Raw genomic sequence first — 26617 nt, forward strand, 5'->3', positions numbered from 1 at the left:
TGCAAAGAGGGCAGTCTGTGAAGTCGGATAGAAGAAGCTCCAGTGCAGGGCTGAGCTCCTATTGGCTATCAGGAGAGTGAGGGGAAGGAAGCCATGCTCAGGGGACCGGGTGATAAAGGCAGGCCCTTAACACGGTGACCTGTGGTGTGAACTTTTGCTCTGGACTTTGGACTCAGATCTTCCACTCCCACTAGACCCTAAGGACACCTCTTCCAGATCTCCCACCACCCCTGCCCCAGGCCTCCCTGCAGTCAGTGACGTAAGGTCCCTGCTTCCTTTAGATACCCACTAGGTGCCTTTACCCTTTCACTCCACAGCAGGAGGGTGTCGCGGAGGGGAGAGATACATGGTTGTTGTTCCCATGGGGGCATGTGGCATTCTTAGTAATCTCCACAGACAGCAGGCAAAGTCCCACGCAGAGCTACGAAGTCATCCAGCTATGTCACTTAGAGAGCACATGCTATGTCCTCCTCCTAACCTTCTCTCTGCATGGGGGTAGTGCCCCTTGGGGCTGATGTCAAGTTACACAGGCCATGCTAGAAAGCTAAGTGGCCGTATTGTGAGGCTGTAAGTAGGAGCTGGAGCAACCACTCACCTCCTTCTTCATGACAACCGACCTATGTCACCTAATTCCAAGTGGCAGGGATCACAGCAACCATGAAAGACCAACAAGGGAGCTTGTCAGTCTGCATAGGTCAGGGAAGCCAGCCGCTCTGCCGTCTGTTCAGGAGGCAGGCTGGAGTAGGCCTCCTTAGGAATCCATCTAGAAACGGCATGCATGGGAAGGAAGACTGCTTTAGACATAGCTTTAGGAGGAGAAAAATTCCATGCCTCTCAGTCAGCATGATGCAGCAGTTACGAGGCTGGCCTTCCCCCTTGCTGAACGCCATGCTGAATAATTTATGGCTCCACCCACAGGAGGCTGCCAGGCCTACTGAAATGCTGAGATGCTCACCAGGGCAGTTACGGAACACCAGTAAACATAGCCCTGTGTTTCAGCATTCCCATGCCAACTGGACTGCTTCCTGGGTCAGTTTGGTGCACTGGTGCTAGCTAGGCTACCTTTCTATGGTGTGGCTAGGGACAGTGGATGCGGGAGCTGCCCTGCTGTCTAGGTGGACTGAAAACAGGATTTGCTTTGCAAAGCCCTCAGTGATTTCCCTGGATTTGTCTCTTCCTGCCAGTGTTGTGCGGGGAATCTGGTATGTGGCCTTGTTCATTTTACTTTGTAGACAGTCTTTCGAAGCTGGTTTCACTCAGTCCATTCTACAAAGAGAATAGTAGAGCTGGGAGCAAGTGGCAAATCTGATGTACAGTGAACTGAATTTTAAGGAATCGGGCTAGGGAGGTGGTTGAAGTGCTTACCACGCAAGTGTGAGGATTAGAGTTTGGGTCCTTATCAGTGAGCTCTGGGTTTGATTAAGAAACCCTGTCTCAATGAATAATATGGAAATGAATGATTGAAGATTCACAATTTCAACCTTGGGCTTCATTTGTATGTGCACATGCATAGGTGTGTGTGCACTCCTGCATGTACCCACACACATGGGAACATCCACAGACACACATCACACACACACACACACCCATATAAATGGAGAAAAAATGTAGGTGCATCCCTGGATCTGGCCACTGCTCAAAAACCCAACTGTCTCATTGGCTTTATCGGTCTGTGTTTTGCTGTGAACAGCTTGGTTTTTCAGAGACTGAACAAGTTGATGGGAAAGGAAGGCCTTTGAAACTCTGGAGAATCCACACAGTTTTTATTAAAAATTGCCACACAAAAGAAAGCTTGACTCCTACAAATCAGAGCATGCTGCTTCAAACCTGTTTAATAGAATTGCAATCAGTGGCTCCTAAGAATCATCGAAACACAACACACACATGCACACACATATACACAAATACTCACACACCCACAGAGGGAGAGAGAGACCTCAGCTCAGTTTAAGAGTTCTTGACTTAAGCAGGGCAGTGGTGGCCTATGCCTTTAATCCCAGCACTCAGGAGGCAGAGAGGCAGCTGGATCTCTGGGTTTGAGACCAGCCGGGTCTACAGAGCGAGTTCCAAGACAGCCAGGTCTACTCAAAGAAACTCTTTCTTTGAAAAGAAAGAAATGAAGGAAGGAAGGAAGGAAAGAAGGAAGGAAGGAAGGAAGGAAGGAAGGAAGGAAGGAAGGAAGGAAGGAAGGAAGGAAGAGTTCTTGACTTTAGGGTAATGCAAAAGCAGTGGTGTATTTGAGTAGGAACCATATTTGCATTTTAAACTTGGATCTTTTCTCTGGCTGGCTTTATGTCAGCTGATAATTCTCCTGAGGTTTGAAGCAGTGATGTTGAGCTCTGGCTCCCAGTCAGTTGCCATTGTGAGGGGAGCAGCTGACACCCTGCCGTGAATTAGAGCAATCTGGTTAGGATGGCACACGCATTTTCCACTTAAGATGTTTTTGGTTCATGATGAGAATGTTAGAGTAAGTTGAAGAGTCGTGTGTGTGTGTGTGTGTGTGTGTGTGTGTGCGCGCGCGCGCGCGCGTGCGTGCGTGCGTGCGTGCGTGCGTGTGTGTGTGTGTGTGTGTGTGTGTGTACATGTGCAAAGAAGCTGTATCAGCTAAAATTTGTGAGGCTTGTCTCCCAATGGTGAAACTGTCTTCTTACATTACTCCCTTTGAATTGCTCCACCAATAGTTTCCAATTCTGTGAGAATCCTTAGTAAAGTTTGCTCTCTGCTGGGTGCAACGGAAGCATTGTAGTTACAGAGTCCCCATACCTTCCACAGTACGAGCTGGAGAGTGACAGTGGAGCTGTGATGCCCCCTCCCCTCCGGGTCTCTCTCCTCAGATCAGCCTTCACTGGGTGGGCTGCATTTGGCAGGATTCTTGAAAGAGTATTGCCACTGATGTCCTATAGGGTGAATTTGGGGACAGCCTAGGTGTGATGGGTCGGGCAGCAGGAGGACCAAGGGACAGGAGGTCAGGGATGAAAGGAACAGAACAGAAGGGCGTGGGCTATGGGAGACAGGTTTGGAAGAAAGATGGGAATGATGCCTGTGTTCTGGGAGACAAGAGAGGAGCATCTGAGTGACAGGAAGTCCAGGGGATGGGAGAGCGGGCCCATGGCCTCCAGTGGGCAAGGTGTCAGATGCAGGAGGAAAGGGAGGCTAGACAGGGTTGCTGGCCTGAGGCCCAAGGCCAAGAAGACTTGATTCCTATTGGGTGGTGGTGGCTTGGGGAGTGAATACTTGGCCTGTCTTTGGGTTTCAGGTCCAATCAGAAAGATGCCTCCCAGCGCTAGTGCAGTGGACTTCTTTCAGCTTTTTGTTCCGGACAACGTGCTCAAGAACATGGTAGTACAGACCAACATGTATGCCAGGAAGTTCCAGGAACGCTTTGGAAGTGATGGTGCCTGGGTGGAGGTGACATTGGCCGAGATGAAGGCCTTCCTGGGCTATGTGATATCTACCAGCGTCTCGCACTGTGAGTCGGTACTTAGCATTTGGAGTGGAGGCTTCTATAGCAACCGGAGCCTCGCCCTCGTCATGAGCCAGGCCCGCTTCGAGAAGATCCTCAAGTACTTCCATGTGGTGGCCTTCCGTTCCAGCCAGACCACGCATGGGCTCTACAAGGTCCAGCCCTTCCTGGACTCACTGCAGAGCAGCTTCGATGCTGCCTTCAGGCCGTCTCAGACCCAGGTGAGGCCAGTGTGTGTGTGTGTGTGTGTGTGTGTGTGTGTGTGTGTGTGTCCATGTGCCTGTGTGTGTGTGTGTCCGTGTGCCTATGTGTGTATGTGTGCCTGTGTGTGTGTCTATGTGCCTATGTGTGTATGTGTGCCTGTGTGTGTGTCCGTGTGCCTATGTGTGTGTGAGCCTGAGTATGTGTATGTGTGTTTGTGTGTATGTGTGCCTGTGTGTGTGTGTCCATGTGCCTATGTATGTGTGTCCGTGTGCCTCTGTGTGTGCCTGAGTATGTGTGTTTGTGTTTGTGTGTATGTGTGTGCGCACCAGATGCCATTGAATGCCCTGAGCCTTTTCTTGCCTAGGGACAGGGTTTAGGATGTCCTTTCTCCCTGTCCAGCCATACTTTCTCCAATGACTCAAAAAAGTCCCTTCAAGGTCACCAGTCATACTGTTACCCTTTATGATCCAAACATGTTTGTAAGGGTGGAAGGGATAGTGGGGGCTTGAACTGCAGCCCCCAGACAGTTGGAATTCAACCCTTTGCTCAGAGGTACAGCAATCTCCTCTTTCCACATCTTCCTGTTCCATGGCTCTTTCTGTACTAGGCTTTACACAGACTAGCCTCGAGATCCCTGTCATGTTCACTGAGGGGCACATATCTGGTAGTATGCCTTCACTTTTTGGACACTGAAGAAACGAACTGGAATTGTGACTACTCTTTGGTCATTGGGACATCTTACATGCAAAGGTCCACCTGGCCACTCAGGGTAGAACCTGGAGCCTTTTCCAGGGTCTGGTGGCCCAGCACCCCTGGCACAGCCCCCCGACTCCTTCCAGATATTCTAGGAGGCAGCCACTGTTGGCTCTCAGCTCCTGATCCACCCTGTCTTCCATGTCTGCCTGTAGTTAGCCCTGTTATGCTGTCCAACACAGTCTGGTGCCAGAATCTCAGACTTTCCTCAGAATTCTCTGTTGATCTAGCACATCAAGGAGGTGGCTGATACCTGTAAAGCTCTCTAACTCAAATTAAGAAGTTGTGTGCCTAGGTAAGTAAGCGGAGTTCCCTCTGTGGAGAGATCCGGTTACACAGACGCACCATTCTTTATGCCCATGACTATCTTTTAAGAGACTCCTGCTAGGCTCCCACTCAAGGTTCACTTCTACCTGAGTCTGTAATGTTCCCTTGTTCTGCACAACTGGAAACATCAGGGCTTTTATGGGGATGTTATTGTGTCTCGGGTCCATGGGCTTCTGAATACCCTGCACAGGTTTCCCTTCTGTTCTAGAACTTGCCAGGCACCTTGTGAGAGCCAGAGCCGGGGTGGTGGGAGGGGATGGCAAGCTACATTCTTGCCTGGGAACTTGTCTGCCTTTGCCTGTTGAGACCAATTGAGATGACAAGACCAAACGCTCTTGTCAACTGGGGTCAGACTTGCTCTGGTCCCCAGGAGTGACCCAGAGCCAGCTCCCTTGTACCATCATGCCTCTGCCCTGAACACATGTGCACGAGCATACACACACACACACACACACACACACACACACACACACACACAGGTGCAATCTTGGGAGCTATCATTCTAGCAAATGTTACCCTTTGCAGAAGGCTTTACAGAGTCCTCAGAAGACCCCAGAATCTACCAGTAAACAAGCCATTTTTGTGTGTGATGTTCACATACAAGTACAAAATAGGAGGCATTACTCTCATCAAAACTGGAACCAGATTAATCAGAGAAATATCCCTGGATAGGGATTATGTAAATAAGTAAAAGATGTTTTGTCTACCATACGTGCTACCTGGAACACTCTGAGTGGCTTGTCGCACAGAGGGGACTCAGGGACAACGCTGTATGACAGGGATGCTGGATGTTTTCCCCAGAGGAGGAGGAGACTCAGATTCCTGTTGGCCCTGCTGTGATGCACTTTTAAATGTAGTTGAAGATCATGTAGAGATGAACTTACTCACTCACTGAGGAGGAGGACATTTGGGTGGCTGAGAAACCACAGATGCATGATCTAGGCAAGGAGATGGGCAAGGGAAGAGCAGGGAGCCTGGACACCTCCATGTTGTCTCTTCCCTGTTCCTATGACCTCCTTAGATTGTCCATTTTTGCTAGACGGTTCCACACGGGGCCTTGAGTATTTCATAAGCTGCAAGGAGCCAGGGACTGTGAGGAGCTGGACGTGAGGGTCTCAGTTGCAGCACAGGCAGGGCCAGCTTGTCCATTCCCATACTGAGTAGAGGCAGGGGCATATCCTGAAGTCAGTTTCAAGATTTTCCAACAATAAAAGTTCAAGGGGCAGAGTATGTACAGTGCATACCAGTGAGTTGTGGCTGGTGCTTTAAAAAAAAAGTTATTTTATGTTTATGAGTGTTGTGCCTGCATGTCTGTAAGTACACTACATGTGTGCAGTGCCCACAGAGATCAGAAGAGGGCATTGGATCCCCTAGAACTGGAGTTCCACAAGGTTGTGAGCCACCATGTGGGTGCTGGAAACCAAACATGGATCCTTTGCAAGAGGAGCCATCAATAAAGCCCTGAGACTGATGCTGTTTTGTTTTGTTTTGGTTTTTGGTTTTTTGAGACAGGGTTTCTCTGTGTAGCTTTGGTGCCTTTCCTGGATCTCACTCTGTAGACCAGGCTGGCCTCGAACTCACAGAGATCCGCCTGGCTCTGCCTCCCAAGTGCTGGGATTAAAGGTGTGTGCCACCACTGCCCGGCTCGAGGCTGAAGCTTTTTAAAAATAGAACCAAAGGCACCATTACCAAAAGAATGCTGGGTCACGAGAGCAGAGCTCACCTTCCAGGGTGCCCATGCCAGGCCATGGACTGTTGTGGCTCTTTGGGAAGACCTCATGCCCTGAGCTGACTCAAACCTGCTGAGAGAGACACACTTGACTACCATCTCTAGGAGCTGAGATCCTCAAAACTTCCTCATGTGGTCAAAGACTGCCTTAGAGTTCTGTGGTCTCTGTTGGATCTTGTCCCTTCTTTCATGTGGCCACAAAGCTGCAGTGGATGAGAACAGAGGATTATTCCAATAAATTTTGTTGACAAAAGTAGACAGTGGTTCGATGATCCTCGATCTAGAGCATTGTGTGGTGTGGAAGTCAGTGTGTATGCACATCATCTTCTTTCACTGATGTCCTCGATCTAGAGCGTTGTGTGATGTGGAAGTCAGTGTGTATGCACATCATCTTATTTAGCTGATGATCCTCGATCTAGAGCGTTGTGTGGTGTGGAAGTCAGTGTGTATGCACATCATCTTATTTAGCTGATGATCCTCGATCTAGAGCGTTGTGTGGTGTGGAAGTCGGTGTGTATGCACATCATCTTATTTAGCTGCAGATGTGCACTCTAACTCGTAACTGTGGAACAGACCTGGGGAGGGAATTGTAGTGTGTACTGTATTGCCACAATGCACTCCAAAGCCTCCCAAGCATTTTAGTTTGAAAAACCAACTTGGAGTCTTTTTTATTGTTCTGTCTTTGAAAAGGTCGTAGAATCATGTTATCAAGAAGTTGATATAATGGGGCTGGAGAGATGGCTCAGAGGTTAAGAGCACCGACTGCTCTTCCAAAGGATCCAGGTTCAATTCCCAGCACCCACATGGTAGTTCACAACTGTCTGTAATTCCAGTTCCAGGGGATCTGACACCCTCATATAGATACACATGCAGGCAAAACTCCAAAGTATATTAAATAAATACATCTTTTTTTAAAAAAAAGTTGACGTAGGTGAAGTACAGTTAATAATTACTTAGGGATGTCAGAGCCAGAGAGTTGCTCAGTGGCTAAGAATGCTTTTTGTTCTTGCGAGGATCCAGGTTTACTTCAGAGCACACATACTGGACAGCTCACAACCACTTGTACCTCCAGTCCCAGGGAATCGGATACCCCGGCCCCTGTAGACACCTTTGTAGTTGGGTTTGGTTTTGTTTTACTCTTTGGGGGCCTGCCACCCAGCTCCCAGATAAATACATGGAAACTTATTACTTATGAATGCCTGGCCTTGGCTTGGCTTATTTCTAGCCAGCGTTTCTTAAATTATCCCATCTACCTTGCGTCTGGGCTTTTACCTTTCTCTATTCTATATACCTTTCTTTCCTTCTTACCTTGGGGCTGGCCGGGTGGCTGGCCCCTGTCATCCTCCTCTCCTCCTTTTCTTGCTCTTCCCTTCTCCTTCTCTTTATTCTCTCTGCCTGGCAGCCCCACCTATCCCTCTCCTGCTTAGCTATTGGCCAGTTAGCTCTTTATTAGACCAATCATGTGTTCTAGGCAAGCAAAGTAACACAGCTTTACAGAGTTAAACATGCAATATAAGAGAATGCAGCACATCTTTGCATCATTAAATAAATGTTCCACAGCATAAACGAATATAACACATCTTAAAATAATATTCCACAACACACCTTCACTCATGTGCACTTATTATCACACACACACACACACCACACACACACCTCCACACACAAGGACACAAGTTGGGCCTGGAGACCCTGGGCCAGTGACAGAGGTCACTGACATGGGCTGCAGTCATACCTGGCCCCGTCCCTGTGATGTAGGGTTTTGACAAGGATCTAGGGTTCCAGACACTCACAGTCACCAAAGATGGGCCTGGGATAGTGGCTCTGAGTTTGTTGTCTCATGCCAATGAAGATTACAGACACAGCCAGTGTGGGAATATGTAAAGAGGATAGCAAGAAGCACAGTCATCTCTGCTAAAGGAATGCCTGCTGAGCATCAGGATGTAGGTGAATGCGCCCATGCTTCCCCGCTGAGCCCTCCCGAGAGCACCAGTGCAGTTACGCTAACCCTTCACAGATAAGGAGACTCCAGGTCAGTCAGAGAGGTCAGGCAGCTTGGTCATGGTCACACAGGCTTCTGAAGGTGTTGCTGAGAGCCGAGCTCACACTGCCCCGTGAGAACTTCCGTTTTCCCCTTTCTTGCAGGTGCTACATGAACCCCTGATTGATGAGGATCCCGTGTTCATTGCCACGTGCACAGAGCGTGAGCTGCGCAAGAGGAAAAAGCGGAAATTCAGCCTGTGGGTCCGCCAGTGCTCGTCGACTGGCTTCATCATCCAGGTGAGCCAGGGGGCATTGTGGAGGGGATGAGAGGTTTCAGAAATGGGGGGGCTGCTGGGGATGTGCAGGCACTGGGGAGATGGGAAGGATGAAGTGGAGTGCCATGGGCCCAGTTAGTTCACTTCCTTTTATATATATGTGTGTGTATATGTATATATATATACATATACATATACATATACATATACATATACATATACATATACATATACACACACCCAGAAGAGGGCATCAGATCCCATTGTAGATGGTGGTGAGCCACCATGTGGTTGCTGGGAATTGAGCTCAGGACCTCTGGAAGAGCAGCCAGTGCTCTTAACCGCTGCGCTATCTCTCCAGCCCCGTTAGTTCACTTTCTTCCCTCTGTATGTCACACTGGGCCCCAGCACTCCAGCAGAGGCCAGTCTGGTCTCACTTGGCCTACTGTGGGGTAGCTGGTCCTTGGCAAGGACACAGTCATACCTGGCTCCACCCCTGTCATGTAGGGTTCTCGGCATGACCCAAGGACCAAGGGTGCCGGACACTCAGGCACCGAAGCTGGCCTGGGATGCTCGCTCTGAGTTTGTCTCAGGCCAGTGAAGGTTAAAGACACAGACAGCTGGAGTATGTAAAGCGGAAGCAAGCTGTGTTATGGAGAATTAGGGAAAGGTGAGAGACTGAGGCAAAGATGGAAAAGCCCCCGAGAGCTGGAGGGTTTCCGGGAGGGAATGCCATCAGACTCTCTTGTCTGGGATTCATCGAAGGTCATGGTGGAGACCAGACAACAGCTGAAGTAATTGCTTTGAGCTTGGTTAGTCTTCTTGACTGTTGTGGGCTGAGCCAGCGGAGGGCCCACGTGCTCCATGCATGTCCCCTGACCCAGATATGGAGATTATCATGTGTTGTTCAGGCCATTAGGGGTGGTTGGAACCCCCACTCTGTCTATCTCTGGGTCCATCGACAAAGTGCTGACCTTGACTGTCTGTTAGCCATTGGCCGTGTTACTACCTCCAGCCTTACAGGTGCCTCAGGTGCTGTTACTTACACTATGTTCTCTCTGTTCACATTTACATGACCAGCCCCCAGTTTCTAGTTCTAGGTACCTGCAGTGAATCGCCATCTGTAAATATCATGCAAAACACTCCAGAAATAACCAGCTCTTGAGTTCTGTGCGTTTCTTGAGTAGGGAAACCCACCTTGAAAAGTGAGTCATCCGTTTGCCCAGCATATCCACTCTGTGTATATGACCACCTGCCCAGAGGTCACTGGGCTGTTGTCTACCATCAGGTCATCTGTCACAGTGCTTGTGCCCAAGACCAGCCGTGTTTCCTTATAGCGACCCCCCAATCAAGAGTCAGGGTGCTGACCACTCAGATTTGTCAAAAACGTATGGCAAGTGCTTCTCCTAGATGCAAGGTGAAAGTTTTTGAATTGATAAGAAAAGAGAAACAGTGGACTGGCAGTTGCTAAGCTCTGTGCTAAGAAGGAATCTCCCCGCGAAGCTGTGCAGGAGGGAGGTTGGGACTGACTTTGTTGGCATATCTCAAGCTGCAAAGGTTGTAGGCACAGCTTGTGACAAGGCACAGAGCATAGTACTGTCTGTCAAGTGTCTGCTGGGGGTCGTGCAACAGCCCTAGGAGTGGTGATGGCTGCATAAACAAGCACCTTTGGGGCTAGGGATGGAGCTCGGTAGAGCTTTCCTAGCGTGTGCAAAGCCCCAGATTTGATCTCCAGTCCTGCATCGCCTGGTAGTTCATGCCTGTAAACTCAGCACTTAGGCAGTTGAGGCAGCAGGATCAGAAGTTCAAGGTCGTCCTCAGCTACATCCAAGACCAAGGCCAAGCTGTCATACATGAAACACCCTGTCTGGAAAGATAAATATTAAACAAACAAGCAAACAAAAATACACTTCCAGGTCCCCGACTTCACAGTGGGCTTGTAGGCTGCATGCAACCAATCATCCTTGTGGACCGGGAAAGCAAGGCTCCAAGCATGTAATCTGCTTGCTTACAGTTGCATAAGCAGTGAGTGATGCAGCCAGGCCTCCACTCTGGCACTCACGCCCTGGTGTCTCCAGTATCTCTTGTGAGGGGATGTTTAGAAGTCTCAGGGCTCTCTGGCATGGCCAGACACCTCCGCCATCTTACCTATGCCTTTCCTGTGAGCATCGGTTATGCGTCTTTGTGCTATTTGCCCATGACTGCATCGTATATGTCCTCCCTGGCTCCTCACACCGCTGCTGACGAGATTCACCAGTTTTACGTCCCCGGGTACATTCTGTACTAGCAGCAGGGAACTCCAATTCTGTCCTGTTCCAAAGGAGAGGAAGTCATGCCAGTGAATATGACGGGGCTTCCGGCTCATTTTTCTAGAGGCCCCGGTGCACCAGACCCCAGTGACAGTGGAGTGTCAGCTGGTGCATCTCAGTGGCCTCTGCGTCCACCAGATCAGTTGCCGAAGTGGCCCTCATGTTATTTGAAGGAATCAGGGAGAAGCGGGAGGAATGCTGTTGACTTCCAGGCCAGCCTGGGCTACAGAGTGAGACTGTATCTCTAAACAAGTATAGAGGGTCTGTGAGAGGGCTCAGTGGGTAAGGGTGCTTGCTGCTAAGCCTGACAAATGAGTTTGATCCCTAGGACCTACATGGTGGAAAGAGAGAACTAATTCCCCATGTTGTCCTCTGACTTCTACATACTGACCATGGTGCACAGTGGCATGTTCTCATGTAGGCATGCCTGTATACACACACACATATACACACAATAAATAAACTAATACATTTAATTTTTTTAAGTATAGAACTTACTATTGTATACTAGTGAGTTCTCCACACTTGGGAGTCTCTGAGCACCTCTCTGGTGCTGCTTCCAGATTCCTTGTCAGGGAGGAGAAGGCTGTTGGCTCAGCAGAAGTCCATACTACACCATGGCCACACCTGCAGAAGGGACTAGCTGGAATGCCCGGACTTACCCATGTGGGCACAGTGCTGAGCAATTTCAGATGGTCTTGCAAATGTGTGTCCCAAGCCAAGGGCAGACTCTCAGCTGCCCATTGCTGCTATTAGGGGAAATTGCCAGTTCCAGGAGAGCAAGATCCAGGCCTAGCTTTGAGTCCTGGTCATCTCCAGGCCTGCAGAAAAGGTAGTACGCACCAATGACCACAAACTTATGTCCCAGAACACAGCAATTTCCAGCTACACTTACCAATGCTGGTGAGGAAGGTCTTTTATAATTAGTGTCTCTTCCTAATTTAATTTTATGTTCAGTACCCCCCCCAAAAAAAAAAAAAAAAACAACCCAGGACATCTGTAATTCCAGGAAATGATTTTTTTTCTTTTAAAGATTCATTTCTTTTCATTTTTATGTACAGGAGTTTTGTGTACATATGTAAGTATATGTGCACCACATGTGTGCCTGGTGCCTGTGGAGGCCAGAAGAGGGTATCGGATCTCCCGGAACGATTACAGACTGTTGGGAGCCACCATGAGCGCGCTGGGACCAAACAGAAGAGCAGCCAGTGCTCTTAACCACTCAGCCATCTCCCTAGCCCTAGTAAATGCATACTGTTCTCTGTATTAGTCGCTTTTTTGTCACTAAGACTAAATACATGACATAAAGCAGCTTAGAGGTTTCTGCTAGCTCAGTGCTAGGCCGACACAGTGGCAGCAGGAGCGGTCCAGGCCTGTGGCAGTGGGGGAGGCAAGTAGCTGGTTACGTTGTGTTGACAGGAAGCAGAGAGCTCAATAGAAAACAGAGACCAGGATGTAATCCTCAAGGCTAGCATACCACCCCCTTCAAGAAGGCCCCGCCTCCAAAAGGTTCCATAACCTCTCAGAACAATGCCACCATCTGGGGACCAACTGGCCAAACACACAAATGTGGAGAACATTTTGCATTCTAACCACAACCTGCAGAGTATATAGTCAGCATGTTTAGATAAACCATGCTGGCTGAAGCTAGAGGGGTAGAGGCTTAGACCATCCTCATGGCTCCCAGAGAGTGATGGACGTTCTCAGCCCTGCAATCTAATTGCCCCAGCAGGTTCTTGAACCCTAGGTGAAAACACACCAGCTGATGTTTTGACTTCAACCTTGTGGTCCATGAACATAAGAGCTACCTATGCCATGCACAGGCTCCCCTCCTGTAGCGTTGGGTGCCAACATATACATCTGTGGTACATGCAGTAATTTTTAAAAACCCTGGAGCATAGTGTTTCTGAAGCTAAGTGTGGATGTGTGTAGAGTCGGCTACAAATTACAGAAGATCCATGGCTGGCCAGGACCCACCAACTTCACAACCATTGCTGAACCAGTGGCTCTGTTGTCCTGCACCATTTCTCAGTGAAGTGTTGCTCATGCCTTTGAAGGTTTTCTTGCTAAGTCATATTCCTGTGCATCGACCTAAACACAGAGTTGGGCTTCAAGGACACCTGGGCTTGGTAGGTGACCACCCAAACTCATCAGACAGGATGGATCCTGACATGGTAGCTGTGTCTTCCACATGTTCCCTCTGGGTGTTTCTCAGAGAACACTGTTGGTATCCCAGCTCCTAGCAGTTCTGGCATAGTCAGATTGCTCCAATGTCAGTGTGCTCTGCAGGGCAGGGCAGGACAGGCAGGACAGTGATAGCGCCTGTTGATCTGTCTACAGAAGTCTCTGAGCATTCCCAGGAACTTCTCCTCTCCTTCAGGGAGGGGACTAGTCATACCCTACATTGAACCCATCCTCTTTCTCACATCCACTCCTTTGGTGGTGATCATGGAGCTGGTATGGACTGTGTGTTAGGGATGGCTTCCTCAGCTCAGCACACCCTCTTTGATTACCTGGCCCTTGGAGAGTGTCTGACCTCCATTGTGTCTCTGGTATGGTGAGACAGATGAGGCCTGTCCTGCCTGTCTTTGAACTGACTAGTCATTTTGCCCAGTGGGCAATACCCATATAAGAGCATGCCTAGCCCTTGAAGTGACCCTTGATTCTATTTTTTTGTGTGTGATTTTTATTTATGTTTGGGAACTTAGAAGCAGGTTTGCATCATGTTAACTGCCAGTTTTGCCATCTGTAACTGCTCATTTCCTACCTAGACTTTTCCAGACAGAGGGCTTCAAGCTAAACATCCAGCTGCTCAGGTTTTGGGTTGCCGTGGTGGTGACCTTGGACCGCATGGGGCTGATGAGACAATGGGGTGATCTCCCCATCTTCTCTGCATGTTTCCTGTAGCCTCAGGCTATGGTCCATGTTGCCCTTGGCTCTCTGACCTCTGTGCGTTTCCATTCAAGATCTATGTCCACCTGAAGGAAGGCGGTGGCCCAGATGGCCTGGACGCTCTGAAGAACAAGCCACAGCTCCACAGCATGGTGGCCCGGAGCCTGTGCCGGAATGCGGCTGGGAAGAATTATATCATCTTCACGGGGCCCAGCATCACCAGCCTCACCCTGTTTGAAGAATTTGAGAAGCAAGGTTTGTCCAGTGGCCGTCCCAGCATGGCCAGCGCCTTGGGGAAGTGGTAAGAGGTTGAAGAGACAGGAGTAGTGGCATAAGCATCTCAGACTGCATAAGCATCTCGGCCGCCCTGTGTCTGGATTCTGGTGCTCTCAAGGTGTGTGTGTCCTTTGCTGTGTGGTTCTGGCCATCAAAGGCCTGAAGGAAAAGCCCCTAGTAAAAAGGATCTGAAAAGTATGAGAATCATCCACCATCACTAGCGAGTCTCCTTCCCTTCTGGCAGAGATCTGTGTGGTCAGGAACAATCCCATGGGCCTCAGAAAGGTCTTAGGCTTCTGGTGGCAAGAGGTTCTGTTCGTTCTTTGCAGACTGGATAAGCCTCCCATGGCTTTGACAGAAGTTGGATGTAAAAATGAAGACCTAAATGCTAAGCCGTGCTTGGAGACAGCTCAGAAAGTGTCACTCATAGACAGAAGCTGCTAGAATTGAGGCATTTTGCTGTGCCACACAGTGGACACCAGGCCTGCAAACTGAACCCTCTTGTATTGTGGAGGAATAAGCAGCTTACATCCTGGGCCTTGGAAGCTGTGTAGAAGTGAGGGAGCAGCGCACCTCTGTGCCTTGCAGGCTGGGTTAGGGTGACCCTCGGCACTGGCCAGTGCAGGCAGGCTCAGAGCTCATCTATGGCAAGAGCTCAGCAAGAGCTCAGACTGAGGAGGGAAGGAAAGCTGCAGGAACTGATCCTAGAACCCAGGACACAGCTGCTTGGAGGAGCTCTGGGTGTCCGTGAAGCCCAGTGGGGAGCTGGCCTGCTGCCTGAGCCCATGTGTCTGTGGAGGCACGTATTAGAGGTGTAACCTCTGATGCTGTGTGCATATGTATGTATGTGATGGTCCACTCCTGGATTTGCTATCAGCACTAGGAGTTAGAGTGTGTGTGTGTGTGTGTGTGTGTGTGTGTGTGTGTGTGTGTGTGTGTGATGTGCAGAGCAGCATGAGTGTTGGTACCGAATCATGGCCTGGACCACTGGGGCTGCTTCCCCAGGAGTCAGGAGTGTTGCTTCTGAGATCCAAGGGGAAAAAGTATTCCCTGGCTCAGCAAGCTAGGAGATGGGCAGAGAACTCCAGCTGGAAGGGCGTGATTGGGTATGAGGTTTTGTCTTTTTCTAAGGTTAGGTAATATAAAAGTGACAGCACTGTGAATTTTTGGAAGCATCTAGAGTTACTGAGCTCTTGGCAATGGAGTGCCATGTGCCTCATCTCCAGTGACGAGGGTCCTAAGAACTGTCAGGTATGTCCATCCCGAGGACTCAGGCTGCATGGTTGGGCACAGCCACACCCCCTTTACCACCTCAGCTGTGACCTGGGGGCCTTTCCTCCTTCAGAGCTCCTTCCTCCTCTTCTTCTGTGATGTACATGTGAGAACCCAGCAAGTACAGGTTTCTGGAAGCAGATGGGGTGACATGCCCCACAGCGCCAACAAAGAGCCCTGTCGATAAGGGCCGTGTTGTTGCATTTATCCATCGCTTACATTAGCCATGGCCTTGGTGACCTTAGGGGGAGTTCTTATAGAGGAAGGGGGCGGGCAGAGAAGAGGCCCAGCGGCTGCTTCTGGAGGGTCCGCTCTTGCCAGTCTCTCCTTACCTGTGTTGTGGTTTGGGGCACCCTGGCAACAGCACATGTGAGAGTTTGTGTCTTTCCTGCCAGGGATCTACTGCTGTGGCCTGCTGAGCTCTAGGAAAAGCGACTGCACCGGCCTCCCTCCATCCATGTTGACCAACCCTGCCACCCCACTGGCCCGGGGCCAGCACCAGATCAGGACCAAGGGGAACATGTCTCTGATCTGCTGGTACAACAAGGGGCACTTCCGCTTCCTGACCAATGCCTACTCCCCTGTGCAGCAAGGTGAGTAGGGAGTGGGAGCGTGGGTGTAGGAAGTGGGGGAGCATCCAGGGCACGAGCCTGGAGGACCCTCATGCTGTCTGTGTCCCTAGTAGGTGGTTGTTCTGTCCTGGAGGGGGCAGGGAAGAGCCTCATGAAGAAGCCCTTAGCTTGCCTTGGCAAGCTGGGAGGGTTTGATTGACAAGTGGCTTTGTGGCCTCACCTGCTTGTGAGGGTGTGATGATTCTGTTGTTTAGGGCATGATGTCGGGCTACATTCTGGGAGGAATTTGTGGATCATTTTATCATCATAGACTCCTGGAAGCAAAGCGCCCGTGTAATCCTGGCTGCCAGGCGGCCCGCTGTTTTCCTCACTAATTCTCTGGGGATTTAAAATCGATTCAGAACAGAGGGACTTAATTAGCCCAGAGTCTGTATTTAAAGTAACTGACAGTTAAGACAGTGTTAAACTGCTGAGAGAGAAAAAAAAATTGAGAGGATTGCAAAGGAATCTGCAGAGATGCTTCCAGTGTGGTATGCACACGAGCAGTTTGCATTCTCGTGTGCGTGCTGGGAGTGTGACATGTGGGTGGTGTGTGTGTGTGTGTGTGTGTGTGTGTGTGTGTGTGTGTGTGTGTAGTGGTATAATATACAGTGTGTGTGTGTGTGTGTGTGTGTGTGTGTGTGTGTGTGTGTGTAGTGGTATAATATACAGTATGTGTGTGTGTGTGTGTGTATAGTGGTACAATGTATGTATGGTCATGTTACATGGGTGGTCCACAAGTGCTTCTGTGGCAGTGTGTTATATTTATGTTATCCATATAGTGTGTGTTCCTGTAGTGTGATCTAAAACTGACCAGCACAGTGGGACACCCTGTGCATGCCCAGTGCACACACACGGTGCTAGGAAGGACACCTCCATCTCTGTCCCCGTGTCCCGCAGAGGCGAGGCAGACTGTGCACAGGCAGGCCCGGGGACAGGCATCATACAGCAGCCATTGGTGCAGTGGAATGGTGCGGTCCTGTGGGTTCCCTTTCAGTCCCCGGGCTCTGCGGGATGTGAATTGTGCCATGGCTCTGGAGACACCTCTGCTGCATTCCCTTTGTGTGTGTGGAAGGGGTGGCCTCCTTGTTCCCTGTGACATGATCCCACCCACACAGAAGGGGACGCAGAGAAAATGCCACTGTTCCCCCTCCCGGCAGCCCTTGACCACACCTGCCAGTATGGGGAGGAAGAGAGAGCCCCGCTTCCCCCCCCCCTTCCTCTCAGGCCTGTCTGACCGTAGTCTGTGTGTGCCTCTTAGGGTTGCCTGCGGGTGTGTGTCACTGTCCCTGGGCCCGTGAGGCTCCCGTGAGTCTTGGTGGCAGATGTCTGCACTTGCTTGTTCCGTGTCCCCTCCCCCAACTCTGCTAAAGCACCTGATGGATGGGGCCAGTCCAGTGCCCCACCCCACCCCACCCCAGGCGCAGGCTCTGGGCAGCCAGGAACATTGTGGGTAAGTGCCTGGAAGAGGGCTGAGCGCTGTCTCCCCGACAGGTGTCATCATCAAGAGGAGGAGTGGGGAGATCCCCTGCCCGCTGGCTGTGGAGGCCTTCGCTGCTCACCTCAGCTACATCTGCAGATACGACGACAAGTATAGCAAGTGAGTGTGAGCGGCTGGGGTGCACTCGGGTGGTGATGGATGGGGTGTGGAGGGTGAACAACACTACAGCAAGTGAGTGTGAGCGGCTGGGGTGCACTCGGGTGGTGATGGATGGGGTGTGCAGGGTGAACACCACACAGCAAGTGAGTGTGAGCGGCTGGGGTGCACTCGGGTGCCGTTGGATGGGGTGTGCAGGGTGAACACCACTACAGCAAGTGAGTGTGAGCAGCTGGGGTGCACTCGGGTGCCGTTGGATGGGGTGTGCAGGGTGAACAACACCGGCCCAGTGGTGGGATGGGAGGACAGTGTTGGCCCAGACTTGTTGAAGAACATGAGTTTGGAACATGAGGACCTGCAGGGTAGTCCCTGGCCCTCACCCTGGCCCCAGGTGGCCTATACACCCACCTTACCTTTAGAGACCTCTGCACTCCACTCACATCCCAGGCCTCCAGCCCCACCTGAGGTCCCCTTCCCTGCCCACACCTCAGTGGTGGGCATCTTGGCACACAGTTTAGCCTCCATCCTCTGTGGGCTTTGTCCATCCTGCCCCCTCAATTGGTCCACAATGCCAGGAGTCAGCTCAAGGCCTTTTCCTGAGTTCTTGGTCCCTTTACACAAGGATGCCCGAGATCAGGTGTGGGCTTGTGCTGTGCTCATACAGAAGGCACATGCAGTGTGCACAGTAGGTGGGTGTGGCTGACATCTACACAGAGCCAGCCTACCAGTTGTCCTGATAACCACACAGGAGGCTGTTGAGCATGTCAATGCCTCCACCACAGTCTTCCTACCTAGATCAAAGCTAGTCCAGCAGCTTGGCTGCCTTAGGGGAAACTCCATTGCTTGCCCTATGACCTGGTCAGGAGGGGAGAACAAGACCCGCGTCTTCTCTGGAGCATCTAGCCTTCCCGCGAGAAGCCACATCTCCTGCCTTGACAGGACCCTTGCCACATCAGTGTCATGGTGTTTCAAAAATGGTGGTGGTTTAGTGGACACAGAGGCATGGTGTCCTGTGCTAGACACCCTGGTGGTCTTCAGACATGTTGTGGCCAGGGTGCAGAGAAAATACACAGGAAAAGATAATCCTAAAATAAGCTTCTGGGCTCAATAGCATTCAGGGTCAGTCCCAAGGAAAAACAAATGGATAACGGAAACACGTGGGAAAGAGAGAGCGCATTGCAGGGCCTGGAGCTGAGGGATTAAGCGCTTCAGGTGTGGATGGGCCTAGAGAAGGGCTTTGAGAAGAGGGATGCTGGGGGCTGGGGTGGGGCCCTAAATACCTGTTTCTTTGTCTTCATTTCCTTGAGTGAAGTTCACTGTGATGGGGCCCTGCCCACAGCTGGTCCCTGGTGCCCTCACTGATGGGAGTCTGCAGATACCATGGCCAAAGGCAGAGCCTCTGGGCTCTTCTTCCCGGGGAGCTATAACCAGCTTACCTGCTGTGTGACTTTTCTGAGGAGAGGTTGACAAATACCTGTCTGCCCCAGCTTGAGCACTAGCAACAGATTAAAGGAATAGTTCCACCCAAGTCTAGCCCAGTCAGCCAGGGAGTTTATCATGGTCACTTAACAAAAGCTGTATCCCTGGAGCTCCCTCAGCTGATTGGAGAGTCTCCTCTTCCCAGTGTTTGCCAGGGCTGATGTAGCCTTGGGATGGGAGCCTTGTGAGCCCCTCGGGTTCCACGAGCTCCCTCAGCCGGATGGGTTTTGTTTCCTCCTGTGCTTTGGGGGTTTCATTTACTTCCTGAGTCTTAAAGCGCTTCCCTCCACAAGGGGGCGTTTAAACCTCAGGCAGTAGCCACCCAACATGGCCACTCCCCTCTGTCCCCAGGTATTTCATCTCTCACAAGCCAAACAAGACGTGGCAGCAGGTGTTCTGGTTTGCCGTCAGCATTGCCGTCAACAACGCCTACATCCTGTACAAAATGTCAGATGCCTACCACGTGAAGAGGTACAGCCGGGCACAGTTTGGAGAGAGACTTGTCAGGGAGTTACTGGGCCTGGAGGATGCATCACCAGCCCACTGAGACTGTGCTGGCCCAGGGGTGGCAGGGACAAGGAAGGAGCCTGTCACCTGCCTATTGGAGGGCCCATGTGTGGCCCGAGGGTCTGCTTTCAGCACCTCCCCCAAGAGGGGGGGACTCCCCAGAGCCTAATACAGGTGACTGGAGGGGCTGTGACCTTGGAAGGTACCAGCAATAGGGACCAGTGGACCATGCTCTGCTTCCCAGAGCCTGAGAGCTTATGACGGGCTCAAGCTCAGACCGGGCAAGCTTGCAAAATGGACCACTCAGTGCCACCACTCAGCACCTAGGGACGTGTGTGTTCAGCTTAGATGGCTCCCTTGAAAGAAGAAACGCAACGTGGTGCCATTAAAACTCAGAGTCGACGAGAGGAACAGTTGCGGCTTGCTGACTACAAACAGGGTGTTCCTGCTACATCCTCCACGGGGCTAGTGGAGGGCAGGGCCGGGAGGGAGCCGCCAGGTTCACAGTCAAGAGGGATGCTGGTTTTTTATTTTTCAATATATCTTCAGGTTATTTTCCTACTGTTGCTTAAGGTCTACTGTAAACAAGATGTGTCCCCCTCCTCCCTCACCCCCCACACCCCCACAGTTCCCTGCATGATCACAGTTCTGTGTCTGGCCTGTGGTGGGGGAGGAAGGGCCCGATGCGGCTGCACCTCCCAAGGCCTGGGGAGCCTGCAGGCTGTGCGCTTTGTCACACGTTCGTCGTTGGCAGAATTACTTGTTTTGAGAACTACGTAGCAATTGTGAAAACAAAATCCTCCACTATCCTGTTCTCCGTGTGTGGTGGTCCCCCGGAAAGGTACAGCTGGATTGGGAGGCCCTGGCTAGGGAACCACCTGGTGACCTGACCTGGGGTTGGAGATGTCCCACAGCAGGGACAGGCAGCAGCTAGGAGGAAGGCATGTGGAACCCATAGACCCAGGCCCTTCCTGCCCGAGGTTGACACGTCTCCGTGGATCCTCAGCCCCAAGGTGGACCCGCTGTCCCCACAGCTGGGAAACAAGTGATTTCTGCACCCCCTCATCTGCACCTAATTTCTTCAGATACACAATGTCCTCAGTGGGGGCTTTGGGACACTCTTCTTCATACATCTGGTGAGCTGAGGTGTGGCTGGCGGTGTGCCCTCCACACCTTATCACTTCTGTGTCCTCACTCCCACAAGTAGCCTCACTTGTGGTGGGACCTGCGATGCCGTGGATCGTGGGCCCCATTTCAGATCATGTTTGAGATAACCTTTGCTGTACCCTTAATCGGATTGAAAGCACTTTTACCACATGGAGAAATATATTTTTAATTTGTGATGCTTTTCTACAAGGTCCACTTTTTCTGAGTTCAGGTGTTTCCAACACTTAGGGAGACTAATGAAGGCCAATGACTTTTTCTTTTCTGTCCAAACAAGAAAAATAAAAATAAAAGTCTATTTAGATGTTGGCTGTTATTAGTACGTGGCTTTGTTTCAAAGGTCAGGGTTAGAAAGCTACCCCTTTGACCTCGCTTTCCCACCGTGTGGCCAGGGACGTGTGAGCTGAACTGTTCTTGGAACCTTGAACCACTGAACAGTTTATAAAAAGAAATCAGTTAGAATTCGATGTGTGAATAGATATATATATTCACACATCGAATATATATATATATATATATATATATATATATATATATATATATATATATCTGAATGAATGACGGTAGTCCTGAGTGAAGTTGTCCACACACACACCCCACCATTATTTTTAGTCTTGGTTACCTGAGGTCAACTGTGATCCAAAAATACTAAATGGAAAATTCCAGAAATAAACAATCCATAAGTTGTAAACTTTTATTATAGCACATTGCTACAGTTATTGTATTTTATCGTTAACTTCTTACTGTGCCTAATTAAACTTTATCACAAGAGTGTAAGTAAAGGAAGAAACATAGTGTGTAATTCTAGCACCCACGGATGGGCTTGGGTCTCAGGAACATTCCCTGCTGAAGGATGGGCAGGGACTGCTGAGTCTCCCCAGACTGTAGTGTGTGTCTGAAGCCAGCAGGTGGCGCTGTTCTACAGGGTGTTCGCGCCTGTGAACTGGGGGAGCCACCGCAGGGGGAGGTGCTGTTTGTGGCTCTGTCACCACTTGCTTTCTCTAAATAGTGGGAAGGCGGCAGCGAGGCAGTGGGGGCGCTGCAGCCTGTGAGGCCTGTGTGGGCTGAAGAGCTTTCCTTCAGTTCACGAAGGTCAGAATGGCGTGTGGTATGGGGTTAGAAAGCCTTCAGGCTTGGGCCTCCACGGGTGACCTGGAAGAGCTTCAGGCACTGCTGTCGTTAAACTCACTGGATGAGGCCAGTGTCTCTTGGTCCTCAAGCAGACACTGGCTGTTCAGGGGTTAGACATCCCTGGTGATCAGGGAGAAGTCCCTGTGTCAGCTTCCTGTCACCAGACAGAAGGCCGGTCTGTTAGAACCAAGGACTGGACGTCTGCTTGGTTCTCAGTCTGAGCACATAGGCGGCCCACTCTTCTGCTTTGGGTTAACAAGGCAGAAGGTCTTGACAGGAGGGCATGGTAGAACAAGGCTGTTGGCTTCGTGGCAGCCGGGAGGTAAAGTGAGAGATGGGGGAGCCAGGGTCCCAGTATCCTCTTCAAAGGCACACCCTGATGGCCTCACCTCCTTCCACTAGACACCCCTCCTAAAGGTTCTGCCACCTCCCAGTAGTGCCACAGACTGATGAAGATGTCTTCAACACACCCCCTTTGGGAGGACAGTGACGATCCATAGCCCAGTGGCCCAGGAAGTGCTTCTCATGAGAGGTGTAGCACAGGTCCCAGCTCCTTCCTGCATATCCCACAAGCCACCACTTCCCCAGGGATTGCCCTGGCAGAATACACGAGGCTGGTGGCACCTCCACATCCCATGACCAGTGAGGTTTGTTATTAGGCATAGAAATGAAAGAACCATGAGTCCCAGACCCCTCGTGTGAAACAAAACCCCAGAATTTCTCCAAGGCAAATGGCCCTTGAGGCCCCCTGAACAGGTCATCTGTTGTTCTGGGGCTGCAGTGTGTGGTCAGCAGCGGCCTCTGGTGAACTCAGTTCAGATCGTAAGGATCTGTGTATTTGCCCTTTTCCTTTCTATTTGGCTGACGAGAGCCTCAGACTGGGACATTGTTTTCTATGGTCTTTGAGTCATCTTTGAAAACTTGGGTGGGTCGTTCTAGGCAAAGACTCCCTGGCTGCTGACTCATCAAGGAGACTCTCCACCAAGATTGAGTAACCCGTGTGCTGGAGTCAAGATGAACACTACCACGACCCAAGGCCCAAGGTTCCAAATCTCTCATCTACAGCCAGTCCATGGGCTACCACTGCCTCAGCACCTGACAGTGTGGGTGTGGGACAGGGTAGGGGGCAGTCGCCACAAGGGTATCTGGCACCATGGGCACTTCCTATGAGGCAGGTGGGACAGATCCCACATTTTGTGGGCTCGTCAAAGGTACAGGTCACATTCTGTCAGTGTGTGGCCTACAGTGAGTTAGCACACAAACAAGCAGTTGAGCATGAACAGGCCAAAGGGAGGCCCTCTGTTCCTACCCATTGTATACACAAAGGCCAAGTGAATACACATAGGTCAGGCCTGGAGTGAGGCCCCCTGTTCCTACCCCATGCATACACAAAGGCCAAGTGTGTACACATAGATCAAAAAATTAACAAGACAGTAAAATGTAAGGGTGTTTTTACTCTAAGATTCCCTCTAATTTTGCTGCAAGAAAGACAAAGGAAGGAAGGGGAGGGAGGGAGGGGAGGAGGGAGGGAAGAAGAGAGAGAGGAAGGGAGAAAGAAAAGAATACATCCAAGGGCTAGAGAGATGACTCTGGTTAAGAACACTTGCTGCTCTTATAGAGGATCCAAATTCAGTTCCCAGCACCCACACCAGGTGGTCCACAACTGCCTGTAACTCCAGCTCCAGAGATCCCACATCCTCATTCTCGACTCTGCAGAGACCTGCACTCAAACATGCACATTCCCCCCACACACACTCATATGCACATAAGAATAAAATAAGCATTTCAAAAGTTCACCTGGAGTTTTGCAAGATATAGATGGATGCATCCAGTTCTTGTATTTTTAGGTAGAAGTTCAGGGTCTGGGGTTAAGACTGTGGTGGATTTTCATCCGAGGCTTTCTTCCCCTCCATCATTTTTCTCTGATGCCCAATGCCAAGTAACTTCCAAATCCATAGGACAGTGTCCACTTAAACGTCAGGCAAGGTTCTCTGGGATCCTAACATCAAACCAGGTGTCCAGTCCTGAACTCACCCACAGCTAGAGCCAGTGCCAGGATGGGGGTTCCACAGGGCCAGGATGGGGGTGCCACAGGGCCAGGATGGGGGTGCCACATCAAAGCTAAGTGCCAGGGAGGGGTGAGAGAACTGGGGGTGATACGTGGTCAGCCCTGACCCAGGGGGGTCTGGACATTGGCCTCTGAGTTTCTTGGTCCTTTTTGAAAAGGTATTATGTACCAGGCTTTTTCTTTGGGGCCACCAACCAGGTCCCAAATCGTGACACAGAGACTTCTTAGTTTTAAATGCTCGGCCCAGCTTAGGCTCTTTTCTGGCTAGCTCTTTTAACTTAAATTAACCTGTTTCTCTTTATCGACCTTTTACCTCCGGGCTTTTTACTTTTCTTTCCTTCTGTGTATCTTACTTTCGCTACTTCCCGATGTCTGGCTGGCTGGAGGCATGTCCCTCTTTCTCTCCTTTTCTCATTCTTCCCTTCTGAGCCTAGACTTCTCCTGTTTATTTTCTCTCCCTGCCAGCCACACCTACCCTTTTCCTGCCTAGCTATTGGCCATTCAGCTCTTCATTAAATCAGCCAGGTGCCTTAGGCAGGCAAGGTGAAACAAATGTAACACATGTTTACGTAACTAAACAAATGCAGCGTAAACAAATGCAACACACCTTTACATAGTTAAAGTAATATTCTGCAGCATAAACAAATGTAACACACCTTTGCCCAGTTAAAATAATATTCTACAACAATATTAGATTTGAGTGACCCCAAGGTTGGATGGGGTCTGATGGGTGTATGTCACTGAGAGGCAGCCTCCAGCATGGGGGAGGAAGGGGAGGAAATGTCCAACATTCAGTGCTGGCTAGATGGAGAAAGGGCATTTCCAGAGGCTGGGAACAACCTGCCAGGGGCAGTTGGTCCTAAAAGTTGCTCTCAAGGAGCACTGGCACCCCGTGGGTGGGAGGGGGCTCTAAGTCCACCTGTAGGCCTGGGCAGGACACCTGTTTGAAGTACTGACCCTCAAGGAAAACGCATGTTCAGGAAGCCAAGCCCTAGCTCTGGGCTCACAGGAAGAGCTAGCATCACAAATAGTGACTTAGGACAGCCTATCCTGAGTCCTCCTCCTCCTGTAAGGGCAGTATGGACTAACATCACGAACAGTCTGTACCTGGGAACTCTTGCAAGCCCCCCCCCCCCCCCCCCCCCGCTTCGGGTGGAGGTTCCTGCCCTCTCCTGGGGAGCAGCCATGCATGGTAAGGAAACCTGTGGTCAGAGAAGATTGTAGATCTACATTTCTACCACTTCTCAGTGTTTTCCCTCATTTTCTCCTTGTGGTTTTTATTTAGCAGTTTTCCAGGGCAGACAATCAGCTTCATCAGAACTTACATGTGTAGCTCTCCAGGATGTCATAGCCACAGCCCCTCGAGTGACGCAGAGCACGCCTTCATTGAGATGATCCCCGTTTGCACTCAAGCACATTTTGCATGATTTATTTATTTACAAATTTCCTAGACCTTGGACCGGGCAGTAGTGGCGCACACTTTTAATCCCAGCACTTGGGAGGCAGAGGCAGGTGAATCTCAGTGAGTTCGAGTCCAGCCTGGTCTACAGAGCAAGTTCCAGGACAGCCAGGACTGTTACACAGAGAAACCTGGTCTCGGGGGGCAGGGGGGGGTGCGGGGGGGATTCCTAGACCATGAGCTAAGTCTGGGGTCATATGACCCCTGTTAGGATAATTCAGGTATCCAGTGATGTTTGTTTCTTCAACAGAGTTTTACAGCCCAGAACTCTAAAATACAGTCACATACATTGTGTCTTCCACTCTTCTGGTTTCTCTTGGGGTGAGAGGACATGGGAAACATGCTCACACAAAGCACCAAGTTTGCTGGTGAATACGGCTGCTCTTACAGTTTGGATCTAAAATGTCACTGGGCACGGATGTATTGAAGACTGGGTCCCTGCAGGTGGTGCTATTGGGAGGTGAGTGAACGGCGGAGACGCTAAACTGAGCAATGACTTAAGCTGTTGATGAGTTCACAGCTGAGTGAGCAATCAGACTGTGGGTCTGGTTAGAGAAGGCATCGCTGGAGACATGCCTTTCAAAGCTTCGCCTTGGTCCTGGTCCCCTAATCCTTCACCCTCTGCCTCCTGGTCACCATAAAGTCACATCCTTCTACCACAGTGTTTCTGCCATGCCACGGGACCCATAAGCCAGAGTCACCCTTTCTTCCTTTAAGTGGGTTTCTCGGATGTGTTGTCATGAAAATCTGACCAATCTCTCTGGGGTTAGGCCAAGCTTGGGACCCCTGCCATGGCTGTGGGAGATGAAGAGAGAGCAGGCCAGCGTCCCTTGCTGCCCCATTCTGCTGGTGGTCTCTGTACCTTCCTTGTCTCCACCTTCTATCTCCCTCTACTCATAGACTGTTCTGTGGAGCTAGCAGCTCCCTTGACCACTGATCTGCTGGCCTTTGCACCCTCTGCCCCTATGGAAATCTGGAATCTGGGGTGAGTATCACAGTCAGAAGTGCAGAGACCCAAAGGTGGTGTGCGAGCGAAGGAGATGTAAGAGGGAGCCCCATGCAAAGGTCTGTACCCAGTGTCCAGGTTCCCGAGTGACTTGGAAATCGTCTGTGATCTG

General features: G+C 50.6%; 1 protein-coding gene across 2 annotated transcripts in view; it reads left to right on the forward strand.

Moving 5' to 3' along the window:
- Pgbd5 (piggyBac transposable element derived 5) overlaps positions 1-20084 on the forward strand; it is a 64793-nt gene extending 44709 nt beyond the window's left edge. For both annotated transcript variants that reach the window (XM_059262490.1, XM_059262491.1), the window contains 6 exons: positions 3257-3684; positions 8622-8756; positions 14010-14190; positions 15879-16076; positions 17589-17694; positions 19522-20084. In XM_059262490.1, coding sequence (XP_059118473.1) covers positions 3257-3684; positions 8622-8756; positions 14010-14190; positions 15879-16076; positions 17589-17694; positions 19522-19717 — 1244 coding nt within the window. In that variant the 3' untranslated portion in view covers positions 19718-20084. The remainder of the gene's footprint in view (positions 1-3256; positions 3685-8621; positions 8757-14009; positions 14191-15878; positions 16077-17588; positions 17695-19521) is intronic.
- Positions 20085-26617: the final 6533 nt, after the last annotated feature.

Source organism: Peromyscus eremicus, chromosome 5 (assembly GCF_949786415.1).
Source record: "Peromyscus eremicus chromosome 5, PerEre_H2_v1, whole genome shotgun sequence".
NCBI lineage: Eukaryota > Metazoa > Chordata > Mammalia > Rodentia > Cricetidae > Peromyscus > Peromyscus eremicus.